At 41.4% G+C, this 15766-nt stretch overlaps 1 protein-coding gene across 4 annotated transcripts in view; it reads left to right on the top strand.

The window, feature by feature from the left end:
- Nucleotides 1–10056, top strand: part of TBX1 (T-box transcription factor 1) — a 32514-nt gene extending 22458 nt beyond the window's left edge. For all 4 annotated transcript variants that reach the window (XM_063964754.1, XM_063964756.1, XM_063964757.1 and 1 more), the window contains exon 9: nucleotides 8279–10056. In XM_063964754.1, the coding sequence (XP_063820824.1) occupies nucleotides 8279–8664 (386 nt within the window). In that variant the 3' untranslated portion in view covers nucleotides 8665–10056. The remainder of the gene's footprint in view (nucleotides 1–8278) is intronic.
- The last annotated feature ends 5710 nt before the right edge of the window (nucleotides 10057–15766 follow it).

The following is a 15766-nucleotide window of genomic DNA, read 5'->3' as shown; positions in this document are numbered from 1 at the left end:
CAACCTATTTGCATATATTAGTGTAGTTTTATAGTGGAATTGTAATGGGGGTTAGTGCAGACCAAATAAATGTAAATGGCAAACACTGGAATATGGGCACATTTAGTCTGATGAATAATGTACATTATATATATATATATATATATATATATATATCTCTATGATGATTAGTGAGAAAATAGTATTTTCCCAATAGTAAGTGGGTTAAATGATTTGCTATAATTTGGTATGTTCACTACAGAAATATTATATTTTTATGTCCATAGCAAACAGTTGAGGTAGGTGGAAAATAGGTTTAGCTTCCAGCACATCAGTACATCCCCCATCAGTCACTGATAGGCAGAATGAGGTGCAGAACACTCACTATGCAGGGGCTGTGAGAGTATGTGTGCTTCTGGTCTGCAGGATCACCTTATTATTGAGATCCAGGATCCCGCCAACCACTATCTTGAACGTATCCTCTCTGTACAGCACTGCGGAATATGTGTGCGCTATATAAATAACTGGTAATAATAATACGTATACCATTTATATAGAGGGTCTAACAAGGTAATGTTCTGTTTTGGAATGGGTAGAAGTGTGGAAGTGCAGAGTTTATGGCCATGTGGTATTGTTGCAATTACTTTCTTCACAGAGATTGTGTTCTTGACATTGATAAGTCAGCACTGTGTCTACAGTGGCAGCTTCCTGCCAGATACAAACCTGCACACATGCAACCAATTCAAGTAGAAAACATGTTATGTGCAAAATAAAACCATATGCCTTACATGTTCCTTTAAGGTGAAACTTTATTGCTGTACATTTCCATGCTAGAGTACAACAATGAAGAGGCTGCAAGAGGCAGCACATAATTCAGAGATTAATATTAATAGTACTCAATCATTGCTGTATAGTCTAGGAGAGAACAGAATTGGAATCCTTTTAGGAAATCATTAGCAGATACTCTAGCAATAAAAAGGTACAAGGCTAGGAGGTAATGACAGAGGTGATCAGTGATAATAAGTTACACAGGAGATACTCATTGTGTCAGAGTAGATGAAACAGTAAGAGAACTCCGTACGGGCAACTAGATAACTGAATTAAAGGTAAACTCTTTTCAGACAACATGGAATGTACAGTATGGGGTGGATCTTACTGAAATATGATGTTTATATATGGTTGTCATACAGTGGGAATTTAATAAGAAGCTACAATAAGATATATTAGTAATGTATTTGTTAGCTGCAATAGGAATAGTAACAATACAATAAAAATTTCAGGCACTGCAATTATTATGATGAAAACAATTAATTAATGGTGAATGTCAGTCTTCCTATACAGGTTGAGTATCCCATATCCAAAAGTCTTGGGACCAGAAGTATTTTGGATATCGGACTTTTCCGTATTTTGGAATAATTGCATATCATAATGAGATATCATGACGATGGGACCTAAGTCTAAGCACAGAATGCATTTATGTTTCATATACACCTTATATACACAGCCTGAAGGTCATTTTAGCTAATATTTTTTATAACTTTGTGCCTTTAAACAAAGTTTGTGTACATACATACAATTCATTTATGTTTCATATACACCTTATTCACACAGCCTCAATGTCATTAAATACAATAGTTATAATAACTTTGTGTATTAAACAAAGTTTGTGTACATTGAGCCATCAGAAAACAAAGGTTTCACTATCTCACTCAAAAAAAATCCGTACTTTGGAATATTCCATATTTCGGAATATTTGGATATGGGATACTCGACCTGTATGAGACCAAATTAATGGTATATTGTCTTTCTATAAGGACTAATAGGGACACTAGAAAACATGTGCAGGTTAATCTCATATTTCTGATTAGATAGCTTTATACTGGGAGTGGGTGACCAGCAACTATTTAGAGCCTGTAAAACTTATAATAGAAAAATTACCACATCATCTTGCTATTACCTTGACAAGAACAAAGAGCATATTATATTATTTAGACAATAACCCCCAAAATAAAAACAAATTATGATGGAGATTATCCAGATTTGGGATTAATACAAACATTTATCTGTATACCTTTAATATTAAATAATTTCACTTTTTAAATTCTTTTTATTAGCAGTCTCAGTTACAAGGTAGCTAGGGCGATACAGAAAGAAAAGTGGAAGAGTGGTGAATATAATTGCACACAATTTCAAGGAAACAAAATAATAGAGATTTACAGCTGCAAAATAATGAAAAGAAAAACATATACAAAAAGGATATAATACAGTAACAATTCAGGAGCTATGGGAGGAAAGGGTCACAGTAGAAGCACTTCAATAAAGAAGCAAGAATGGAGTCAAGAACGAGTGAAAAGAGGGGGGAGTCACTGATAGACAGAGGTCAGGAGGTGCGAGGAGCAAAGTCAGTCTCGAAGAGAAGGAGGGGTACAAAGAGCCCAGGTAGTTCAGAACTATTATGTAGGGTATTAGAAACATGTTCCATGTGGTAGATCTGCCATACTGTATTTATGATCGAGGTTATAGACAATAGTAAAAAATGTGATTTTCAATCTGGAGCCAATCTTCTTTACATACACTTCCCCATGTGATAAACAAAGACAAATGTGGAGCCCCAACTTGGTGCAAAACTTGGTTGATAAATCAGTTTCTTGCTCTGTAGTGATGAGTATAGAGTTGTTTTCCTCTGGATTCCAACAACCTCCTTTTGCTAACTTGTCAGTCACAAGATTTCAATATGATTGTACTCCACATTCATAGCACTCCTCCATCTTCACATAGAACAGGAACACACACAAAAAAATAATAATAAATAGCTGTAGTACAGCACCTTTTGATTGAAAGGTATACATTTATTCATACATCAAACTCACATTTGGAAAAACTTTAAAAGCATTATAAACCCCAATGTGTGGTATTCCTCTGGATCAGTTTGCCCAGCTTAAACTCTGCATCATCAGGTGCAGGTGAGTTCCAGCAGTCAGACTCCAGGGATTCACTGGCTCAATGTGTTTCAGACCTGTTGGATGAAAGACAAGTTGGGGCTCCCCTATTGTCTTTGTTTTCACATGGGGAAGTGTTGTATGTAAAACAAGATCTGCGCCAGATTGAAAATAACATGTTTAACTATTGTATACATTTGGGAGGTCAGTGAACATTCATTTGATTTTCAATAGCCTGCAGATTTTTATATCTTTGCACACTAGAAGGTTATCCACTGCTTATAAAAGGTAGCTCACTGGTTTTAAAGTTGTAGACATATGTTATAATGGAAAGAAATTACATTTGTAAGATTTAATAAATGTGTATATCACTAAGTGCACCACCACACAAGAACAACTTTTTTTTAACTTATATGAATGTACTTACCAGTTATAAGGGGAGATGTATCAAGCCTTGGAGATAGATAAAGTGGCGAAGCTGCCCTAAGCAACCCAGTGTCCAAAAAATGTTTCCATGACTAGACTGATTCAGACTGGCAAAAGCGATGTTAGATAAATGACAGTTAGGGGGAGATTCAAATGTTTGAAAAGTCAGTTGGGAGTCTATTTTTTTCCTATCTAATACACAGGGAAAAAACAGACACCCAACCGACTTTTCAAACATTTGAATCTCCCCTTTAGAATCTGATTGGTTCCTATGCGCATCGGCCACACTTTGGGCCATATTCAATTATCTGCAGTGCTTACCACAGGCTCAAAGCTCCCGGTTTAAGTGCCTGAGACTCTTTAATTGCAGCATGCAGGCTTCTCATTCCCTCCCTCAGGGGCAGGCACAAGTAAGTAGAGGTTTTTGCCCTTACTTTGGCAGCCACAAGTACTTTCGTTAACCCATAGATCTGGTCACTTAACCCAGATTATGGGTTAACACGCATTAGCTATGGGTTTTCCGTGTGAACAAATAGGCTTGTAGTTAAGTAGCCTCAGGCATTAAAGCCACGGCTAATTGAATCTGGCCCTTTATCTCTCCCAATGATACACACAGCTTGATACATCTCCTCCATAGTAATTTTATATTGTTATGTTGCATATTTTACTTAGTTTGACCTTGTTACATCACAATTGATGATATTCATTACTCAAAACAAATCAATAGCATAATACAATATGTAACTTCTACATCACTGCTCTACATGACACCCCTACTGGTGTCAGCACTGAGCACAATGTGAATTTCAAAACCCAAGTGGCACAAAATATGTCACAGTTAGATAATATTCTACACAAGATACAATACATTGTATACTGCCATTATACAAATTTAAGAACACATAAAAATGGGGTTAATTCAGAGTTGATCGCAGCAGAAAGTTTGTTAGCAGTTGGGCAAAACCATGTGCACTGCAGGAGGGGGGGGGGGGGGCAGATATAACATGTGCAGAGAGAGTTAGATTTGGGTGGGGTGTGTTCAAACTGAAATCTAAATTGCAGTGTAAAAATAAAGCAGCCAGTATTTACCCTGCACAGAAACAATATAACCCACCCAAATCTAACCCTCTCTGCAAATGTTATATCTGCCCCTCTTTCAGTGCACATGGTTTTGCCCAACTGCTAACAAATTTGCTGCTGCGATCAACTCTGAATTACCTCCAATCTCAGAGTGTATGCAATTAAGAAACAAATTGCCTGTAAGCCAAACACATCATCAACCAGGGGATTTGATCTATAAATGCACATACATCCGATTAGAGTAGCAATCTGGAACAGAAGAGTGGCAAGGGAATTTGGATCAAAATTGGGCATATTTAGGATGCATAAAACAGGATGCCAGGATGGAATATATATTAACATATAGCTACATTATGTAACTTTTCATTTGTCCCAATTTGTGCATGTTGCTTGGAGGCACTCTGACACAGTGTTATACATTGTATAGTGATACTCAGGCCCATTTAACCTTAGGTGTAAATCCTAATAGAAGGTGCAATTTTGCAAGTTGACATAAGCATGCTGCACTGGTGGATGGGGGAGATGCAAATATAAAATGCACAGACAGATTTAGAATGTTGTGTCTTCCTTCAATATTAAATTGCAGTGTAAAAATAAAGCTAACCAGTATTTGTGTCCTACATACAAAGCAGGCAGTTTATTCCTTGCATATAATGACATTTGAATTATCACAGACTCTCTCGCTAGAAGCTTAATACACCCTAGGCCTAACCATAGTAATGGTGCAAGAGTGTGAGCAAACATTATTTAGCATAATAGGAGGATCAAGCTAAGGGATATGATAAGTCAAGATTAATATAATGGTGTTTCTTTCAGAATTAACCCCATTATATTCACTGAAATTGCTGCTTATTGAAAAATGATCTCAAGAATACTTACATTTTCTACCTAAAAGAATGTTGTAGATTCAGCTTTGTACTATGCTTATCACTTTGGATATTTTGTTACTATTTTGTTTATTCACAAAATCACTTTTTCACTTTATGTTTTGCTGCAGGGACATTCAGGCAAAATATTCCGTTTTAATTATGAATCCTAAAGATTAAAATATTAGTGTGTAATAGACTCCGGCGTGCCCCATTTAGAACTTCTTGTCTGTTTTCTTTGTATGAATCTTTGTTAGAGGGAGCGCCACCTACGGGAGGGAATTATAACTATACTGAGGAACCTTGGCCCTCATCCCGAGTTGTTCGCTCGTTATTTTTCATCGCATCGCAGCGATTTTCCGCAAACTGTGCATGCGCAATGTTCGCACTGCGGCTGCGCCAAGTAAATTTGCTAAGAAGTTTGGTATTTTACTCACGGCATTACGAGGTTTTTTCTTCGTTCTGGTGATCGTAGTGTGATTGACAGGAGGTGGGTGTTTCTGGGCGGAAACTGGCCGTTTTATAGGAGTGTGTGGAAAAAACGCTGCCGTTTCTATGAAAAACGCGGGAGTGTCTTGAGAAACGGGGGAGTGTCTGGGCGAACGCTGGGTGTGTTTGTGACGTCAAACCAGGAACGACAAGCACTGAACTGATCGCACTGGAAGAGTAAGTCTCGAGCTACTCAGAAAATGCAAAGTAAAAGTTTTTCGCAATATTGCGAATACTTCGTTCGCAATTCAGCTAAGCTAAGATTCACTCCCAGAGGGCGGCGGTTTAGCTTGTGCACTGCTGCGAAAAGCGGCTAGCGAGCGAACAACTCGGAATGAGGGCCCTAATTAATAGGTAGTCAGTCTATAATCTCTAGTGAGGATTTGTTATCGTTTTTTTCTATAAACCAAATACTGCCTGCATGCTGTAATAACCTCAGTGAGCTCCTAGCTTTAACGTTACAATTTTGGTTATTGATAAGAAATTAATCCTACTGAAGTGTCCATCAATAAGCAGCTGATTACTGAAGCCCCATAGCTGGGTCATTGTATTGTTTGTTAGCTTCAAGTTGCAAAAACAAACTCCAATTGTACATTACCTCGTTTCCTCTCTCTTTACCAGCGGCCTTTCATTAACTTTACTACGGAAGCATGCAAACACCAGGTCACTGCTCATTAAGCTCTTTATGTGGATATTCCCCATGTTGGAAAAATTCTGCAAATTTGGGGAGTGTTCCCGCACACACTGTGAGAACTTTCCTTCCTATTTACACTCCACATTTCACAAGTGTCACACACTGGTACATCTTGCATGTATTTATTTTCCATTATGCAGTGCAAACAGTTGTAGAGACACCAAGGGGCCCATCCTCTACAGCACACTTTGGGTCTGGTAAAATAAATGCAGTCTGTATTTGCTTAGGGTTACACAACTTTAAGAAATTTCATGCATGCACATACTTGTCAGTCATTTCTTTCAGATTTCATCCCTATAAGAATGTCTTGTCAGGAGGGCACAGGTTTCAATTAAGTACAATGATATGGATTGGAGAGTTTTCCACACAACGGTTTAGCTGCCTTTATCCTCCCCGCACTCAGACTATGGACTGCTGGAAAATACACAGTTTACTTTTCAGATAGATTTTCTTGCATTGTTGGCAGCTTCTGCTTAGAACAACTGCAAAGCCCCCTGTTTATTTTACTAACAGGGTGAAAGAACATCTGACCCATTGAATACAAAATAGCAATAATAACAAATATAGATCTCTATTTTTCACTCTTCTATTCCCTCGTTGAGCTCTGTTTTTTCCTGTTCTGTGCCCCATACCAGTTTTTCAGGTTTAAGATAGACTGTACTGCTTACTGTGAGGGAACGTTGTTTGTAAGTAATGATAACTTTGAGTGGTAATGATCATTTTGAGTGGACCAAATTAATGGTGCGTACAAGACTCCAGTTTGTTAATTTAAATACACTTGACATAGGGACAAATTTACTCTCCTAATTTCCACTGGTAATGAGGCAGAAACTGCAGTTTTCAAATTATTTACGTAACAAGCTTATTTAACAACTCTGAATGTTTGAGTTATTTCCTGCATCAGGCAAACTAATGCTGCAGAATGCAGTTCCCATGTTTTTCAATGGAAACTGTGGTCTGGCTCAATTTACCAACCCCAAAAAAGCTTAGATATTTAGAGCTTGGCCCTATTAGCTAAGCCATCTTCAGATGTTACTAGCTGCTATAGCTTGTAAGGTACATATTCACTATAGAGCAGTGGGTCCCAAACTCAGTCCTCATGGAGCATTAACAGTTCATGTTTTCCAAGTCACCTGTGGATTTTTAAAATGACACAGTGCAGCTGACGGGTGACTTGGAAAACGTGAACTGTTAGTGCTCCTTAAGGACTGAGTTTGGGAACCACTGCTATAGCGGGTTCTTCGAATAACACTCCAGTAGCTGGACTGTGCATATGTGTGCAGGAACTCTACATGCCATCTAGGAAGTGAGATCTTTTGCAAAAATATTTTACAATGGTGAAATTGCTTTGCCGATACAGGTTCTTTCTGAAGTTGTATCCAGGAAAGCAAAGTAAGATAAATAAGTCTGATAAATCAGAGCTATACGTTAAATTGCTATTTATTACATTTTGGCTTCATTTAGGTCTACAGTATCTGTTCTCAGGATAATTTCAGTTTTAGGTCATGATAATGAAATCAGTATGTTTAAAAGAATGCTAACATGCATGTCCAATTAAAACAGTTGTTTGCAAAGGGTGATCACTAATGGACTACAGTATATGTCTATGCACATGGCATTCTTCCTTGTATATAGAGAAGTGTTCTACCATGAATGCTTCCTGATGTGGGTTACAGACACATAAGGGTTACTTTTCAGATTCTTTTAAAAAACACAGTAATATTCCTTCTTGTCCGAACAACTAGAGAATGATTACATAATTTAATATTAATTATGACTGATTGATCTCTTTTTTTATGTTTCAGAGGGAGATGGCAGGAGAGATTATGAGAGGGATACCAGTGGCACTCCATTACACGGGGATGCAGCCCACCAACAGCTCATGTCCAGAGTTCTCAGCCCTTCACTTCCTGTGCCTGGTGGACTCGTTCCCCTGAGTACTGGCAGACCTAGTCCTCCTCATGAACTGCGCCTGGACCCTCATTCTCAGGGTTCAGAACCTCTTCATCACCATCCATACAAGTACCCAACAAGTTACGATCACTATCTAGGAGCAAAAACAAGGCCGACCCCCTACCCTTTGCCGAGCATCAGAGGACATGGCTACCACCATCACCATATGAACCCAGCAGCAGCTAACATGTACTCCACAGCCGGCGCACCTAGCAGTTATGAGTATGGTCCAAGATAACGTCTAATGCAAGAAAAAGATCTTATTGGACAACTATTTAAAGTTATTAGACAATGGATGTTTTATGCATGATTTTAATTATTCAGTAGTGTATGCTTTGGCTATTACATTACTGCTGAAATTAAAGTTGCCCTCTCCCTAAACTCATTAGGGCAGATCTTCAGTTTCCATTGTGATTGTGACAGCTACCAACAAGCAAGCTGGATCTTCTCCCTAATCCTGCTGGGGCTGTTATGACACTTGTCAGCAGAAAAGACAGGCTCTGCCAACAAGGCCACTTGACGTGTGTCATTAACTTGCTGTGATGCTGTGCTGGGGGGAGGGTGAAGGGGCCCAGAGACTTAGGAGGAACATAATAAAAGGAATTCTGTACAAGTTCAATTTTACTGAAGTTGCTGGAGGAGAAAAGTCTGTGTCGGCCATCATAACTGTACTGTTAAATCAGTGAGTGATGCAGACCTATTCATAAAGGGCATTGACTTCTGCAGGGTCAGGTGCACTATTCTTGCATAAAGGAAGCCATATGCTTTTGTTGTTGTGTTGTTTTCTTGTACTTTCTGAAAAGAAATGTACAGCATAGTGGGCTCGGTGACAGAAGAGCTCTGAGGTATTAAAGTAAGAAGCATTTTCTATTTTTGGAGAGTGAAGTTTGGCTGCACTATTTGTGAAATGACCTGCACATTCTGTGCTATTAAACTGCAGTAATGCAAATGTGTTTCTGTGTAGCCTACGTTCCTTCACAAAACCACCAACAGCTGTAATAAAACTCCTTTACAGGTAGCAGCATAACCGAGCAGTTCTGCCTCAGACAATCAATGGAATGTACAGTATGTGTTACCCATTTCCACAATGTATTGTTCTATAAAACTATATAATAATATACCACCTACAGAACTGTAATGTAATGTCATGTAATGTCACCAGCAAATGTGTGTCGTGTAAATCAAAAGGCTATATATTTGCAGTGCAAGTAGTAATTTTATTATCTGGTGCCTTAAATACTTATTTATCAGGTAGTAACTATTGTCTATGTATCAATTAGTTCTGCTCATAGGTTTGTGCCAAAAAGTTTGATCAACCCAGTGGAGCCAACACAGCATTGTTCTACTGCACCTACCAGTCTGGATGTGCCCATGGAGTTCTATTTATTTCCCTAAGCAGAATAAACCATCTCTTCTATTTATTTCCCTGCAGATATCCCTAATAACATGCCTAATATTTAATGATGAGACGCTCTTCTGCAACTAACTTTTCACCAATGCAAGCACTGTAGACACAAGTGTAGGAAACATTTGTAGACATGTATGGAGATAAACTATAACTGTTAAATTGAAAAAAAAAGAAAAAAAAAAGAATGGAGTCTTCTATAAACGTTTCCTTCTTTTATTGGAATGTAGCCTCGTGTCATTTTATTTTTGTGCAATAGGAGGAGACCAATGGTATCAGTCAGTGGGTGCCAGGGCAGTGGCCACTACAAGGTCCGAAGGTGAGCCCCCAATGTCACCCCCTCTGTCTAGGCCAATGTACCTCCCTCCCCAAGCAGAGTTGCAAAGAGAAATCCTGGGCCCCAGTACAAAAACTTCCCGGATCTTAGCAGCGGGCGGCGTATGGAAGTGGCTGCGAGGGATGTCTCAGACATGGGGGACACAGCCCGGAGACACACACATACACAACCACCCTGCACGGAGGCCCAACCAGCCACTCGCATGCCTGCCTGCCCACTGATTTATGATAAGAGAAAAAAAATGGCTACTGGTGTGCTCCGCCACGGGCCCCCTGGCATGCCTGGGCCCGGGTAATCTGTATCCACTCCGCCCCCACCTCCCCCCTCTGGGCGCCACTGTACCCAAGACTCACACTCAGGATTACGGAGGTCAGAGCAGCCTCAACTGAAACCAATACTTATTAACTTCAAAAAAAGCACTAATAAGTTACTAAAAAATAAAACCATAGTTGTAACAAGAAATAATTGTAATTTACAAATATATGCACTGCAGCTCATATGCTGCTTTGGGACATTGGGGCAGATGTATTAAGCCTGGAGAAGTGATAAAGCAGTGCTAAGTGCAATGTGATAACACACCAGCCAATCAGCTCCAATATGTAAATTGACAGTTAGGAGATGATTGGTTGGTGCGTTATCACCTTACACTTACAAAAGTATATCACTTTGCTTCTCCAGGCTTAATACATCTGCCCCATTGTGCACTAAACACTTTGGATATACTCTTATTTTAGAGGCAAAACTTGGATTTGTACGTCAAGATAACAGGGTCTATAGGGAGGTAATTGTAATAATTTTATGGGAAGAGCTGGGTGAATCATGCCTGTTCTATCCTACTGTTGCCGTATATGTACGGCGCTGCGGACCACTTGTGGCACCTTATAAATAATATTAATAATACAAAACATATCCTTTGTTTTTCAAAACAAGACATGTTGATCAGATTCTAGTGATAAATAAAGCCCATTTAGGTGGAACTCCTAAGTTAGTGCATGTTCACCAATTCTCTTTACCACCGTATAAAAGGACTCGTTTTTTAAAGCATTAACACTGGGAAAAGCACATTTGCCAATATGACTCTTTTTCTAGGATTTATTGCTCGCCTCCTGTTTTTCTGGTCCTTTTCTCCAATTAATTAAACTTGGCTGCTTCATGCAATTAATGGTAAAATAAACTATACTTAAATAACAATTATACAATTTTTAGTTAATTCAGCGGAGAAAAGTTGTGAGGAAAATGGGAGTAGACCAAGTAGGGTGAAATTGCCCATGTTAGCAGGTTAGGGACCTTAGTAGTGTTTAAGAGTGCCAACTTATGAACACTTTATAGTTATACCCAAACAATATATAGTTATACCCAAGATCCTGCTTTCTATATTTTAATCTTACAGTATCTGTAGGTGTGTCGATGTTGGGTCTAATTTAAAGGATATTTCTGAGTCAAAAACAAATGATAATGTATTAGTTTTTAAATGTAACAGATGTGGCAGCTTTGTTAAAAAGTAAAAATAAGATTTTACTCACCGGTAAATCTATTTCTCGTAGTCCGTAGTGGATGCTGGGAACTCCGTAAGGACCATGGGGAATAGACGGGCTCCGCAGGAGACTGGGCACTCTAAAAGAAAGATTAGGTACTATCTGGTGTGCACTGGCTCCTCCCTCTATGCCCCTCCTCCAGACCTCAGTTAGGATACTGTGCCCGGAAGAGCTGACACAATAAGGAAGGATTTTGAATCCCGGGTAAGACTCATACCAGCCACACCAATCACACCGTATAACTCGTGATACTATACCCAGTTAACAGTATGAAATATAACTGAGCCTCTCAACAGATGGCTCAACAATAACCCTTTAGTTAGGCAATAACTATATACAAGTATTGCAGACAATCCGCACTTGGGATGGGCGCCCAGCATCCACTACGGACTACGAGAAATAGATTTACCGGTGAGTAAAATCTTATTTTCTCTGACGTCCTAGTGGATGCTGGGAACTCCGTAAGGACCATGGGGATTATACCAAAGCTCCCAAACGGGCGGGAGAGTGCGGATGACTCTGCAGCACCGAATGAGAGAACTCAAGGTCCTCCTCAGCCAGGGTATCAAATTTGTAGAATTTAGCAAACGTGTTTGCCCCTGACCAAGTTGCAGCTCAGCAAAGTTGTAAAGCCGAGACCCCTCGGGCAGCCGCCCAAGATGAGCCCACTTTCCTCGTGGAATGGGCTGTTACTGATTTAGGATGCGGCAATCCAGCCGCAGAATGCTCCAGCTGAATTGTGCTACAAATTCAGCGAGCAATAGTCTGCTTAGAAGCAGGAGCACCTATTTTGTTGGGTGCCTACAGGATAAAAAACGAGTCAGTTTTCCTGACTCCAGCCGTCCTGGAAATATAAATTTTTAAGGCCCTGACTACGTCCAGTAACTTGGAATCTTCCAAGTCCCTAGTAGCCGCAGGCACTACAATAGGTTGGTTCAAGTGAAAAGCTGATACCACCTTAGGGAGAAACTGGGGACGAGTCCTCAATTCTGCCCTATCCATATGGAAAATCAGATAAGGGCTTTTACATGACAAAACCGCCAATTCTGACACACTCCTGGCCGAAGCCAAGGCCAATAACATGACCACTTTCCACGTGAGATATTTCAAATCCACAGTTTTAAGTGGCTCAAACCAATGTGATTTTAAGAAACTCAACACCACGTTGAGATCCCAAGGTGCCACAGAAGGCACAAAAAAGGGGATGAATATGTAGCACTCCCTTTACAAATGTCTGAACTCCAGGCAGTGAAGCCAGTTCTTTCTGGAAGAAAATCGAGAGAGCCGAAATCTGGACCTTAATGGAACCCAAATTTAGGCCCATAGTCACTCCTGACTGTAGGAAGTGCAGAAAACGACCCAGCTGAAATTCCTCTGTTGGGGCCTTCCTGGCCTCACACCACGCAACATATTTTCGCCAAATACGGTGATAATGGTTTGCGGTTACTTCTTTCCTGGCTTTTATCAGCGTAGGAATGACTTCCTCCGGAATGCCCTTTTGCTTTAGGATCCGGAATTCAACCGCCATGCCGTCCAACGCAGCCGCGGTAAGTCTTGGAACAGACAGGGCCTCTGCTGTAGCAGATCCTGTCTGAGCGGTAGAGGCCATGGGTCCTCTGATATTATTTCTTAAAGTTCTGGGTACCAAGCTCTTCTTGGCCCATCCGGAACCACGAGTATCGTTCTTACTCCTCGTTTTCTTATTATTCTCAGTACCTTTGGTATGAGAGGCAGAGGAGGGAATACATAAACCGACTTGTACACCCACGGTGTCACTAGAGCGTCCACAGCTATTGCCTGAGGGTCCCTTGACCTGGCGCAATATCTAGTTTTTTGTTTAGGCGGGACGCCATCATGTCCACCTGTGGCCTTTCCCAACGGTTTACCAACAGTTGGAAGACTTCTGGATGAAGTCCCCACTCTCCCGGGTGTAGGTCGTGTCTGCTGAGGAAGTCTGCTTCCCAGTTGTCCACTCCCGGAATGAACACTGCTGACAGTGCTAAGACGTGATTTTCCGCCCATCGGAGAATCCTTGTGGCTTCTGCCATCGCCATCCTGCTTCTTGTGCCGCCCTGTCGGTTTACATGGGCGACTGCCGTGATGTTGTCTGATTGGATCAGTACCGGCTGGTTTTGAAGCAGAGGCCTTGCCAGACTTAGGGCATTGTAAATGGCCCTCAGTTCCAGAATATTTATGTGTAGGGACGACTCCTGACTTGACCAAAGTCCTTGGAAATTTCTTCCCTGTGTGACTGCCCCCCAGCCTCGAAGGCTGGCATCCGTGGTTACCAGGACCCAGTCCTGTATGCCGAATCTGCGGCCCTCTTGAAGATGAGCACTCTGCAGCCACCACAGTAGAGATACCCTTGTCCTTGGAGACAGGGTTATCAGCCGATGCATCTGAAGATGCGATTCCGACCACTTGTCCAAGAGGTCCCACTGAAAGGTTCTTGCATGGAACCTGCCGAATGGAATTTTGCTTCGAAAGAAGCTACCATTTTTCCCAGGACTCGTGTGCAGTGATGCACCGATACCTTTTTTGGTTTCAGGAGGTCTCTGACTAGAGATGACAGCTCCTTGGCTTTCTCCTGCGGGAGAAACACTTTTTTTCTGTTCTGTGTCCAGAACCATCCCCAGGAAAAGCAGGTGTGTGGTAGGAACCAGCTGTGACTTTGGAATGTATAGAATCCATCCGTGCTGTTGTAGCACTTTCCGAGATAGTGCTACTCCGACCAACAACTGCTCCATGGACCTCGCCTTTATAAGGAGATCGTCCAAGTACGGGATAATTAAAAACTCCCTTTTTTCGAAGGAGTATCATCATTTCTGCCATTACCTTGGTAAAGACCCTCGGTGTCGTGGACAGTCCAAACGGCAGTGTTTGGAATTGGTAATGGCAATCCTGTACCACAAATCTGAGGTACTCCTGGTGAGGATGGTAAATGGGGACATGTAGGTAAGCATCCTTGATGTCCAGGGATACCATGTAATCCCCCTCCTCCAGGCTTGCAATAACCGCCCTGAGCGATTCCATCTTGAACTTGAATTTTTTTATGTATGTGTTCAAGGACTTCAAATTTAAAATGGGTCTCACCGAACCGTCCGGTTTCGGTACCACAAACAGTGTGGAATAGTAACCCCGTCCTTGTTGAAGTAGGGGCACCTTGACTATCAACTGCTGGGAATACAGCTTGTGAATTGCCTCTAGCACAGCCTCCCTGCCTGAGGGAGTTGTCGGCAAGGCAGATTTGAGGAAACGGCGGGGGGGAGACGCCTCGAATTCCAGCCTGTACCCCTGAGATACTACTTGAAGGATCCAGGGATCCACCTGTGAGCGAGCCCACTGATCGCTGAAATTTTTGAGGCGACCCCCCACCGTACCTGGCTACGCCTGTGGAGCCCCCGCGTCATGCGGTGGACTCAGAGGAAGCGGGGGAAGAATTTTGATACTGGGAACTGGCTGACTGGTGCAGCTTTTTCCCTCTTCCCTCGTCTCTGTGCAGAAAGGAAGCGCCTTTGACCCGCTTGCTTTACTGAAGCCGAAGGGACTGTACCTGATAATACAGTGCTTTCTTAGGCTGTGAGGAAACCTGAGGTAAAAAATTTTCTTCCCAGCTGTTGCTGTGGATACGAGGTCCCAGAGACCATCCCCAAACAATTCCTCACCCTTATAAGGCTCTATGTGCCTTTTAAAGTCAGCATCACCTGTCCAGTGTCGGGTCTCTAATACCCTCCTGACAGAATGGACATTGCATTAATTCTGGATGCCAGCCGGCAAAATATCCCTCTGTGCATCCTTCATATATAAGACGACGACTTATGTTCGCAAAATAGTATCCCTGTTTGACAGGGTTACAGACAGTGCCAGATTAAGGTCCTGATGGGCCTGGAGCTGAAATTAATAAAGGGCCTATTATGCGCCGCCTCAGGGGATGTGACCAGCATGGTGGGGGTGTGACTACTGATATGGGGGTGTCGTCTATGCCATGGGGTGTGGTTAGCACCATGGAGGGCATAGCTACCAGTTCACCCACCTCAATCTCCCTCCCTTCATTGCTTATATG

The sequence above is a fragment of the Pseudophryne corroboree genome, chromosome 1 (genome assembly GCF_028390025.1).
Source record: "Pseudophryne corroboree isolate aPseCor3 chromosome 1, aPseCor3.hap2, whole genome shotgun sequence".
Lineage (NCBI taxonomy): Eukaryota > Metazoa > Chordata > Amphibia > Anura > Myobatrachidae > Pseudophryne > Pseudophryne corroboree.
This window is presented reverse-complemented; position numbering and strand designations above follow the sequence as displayed.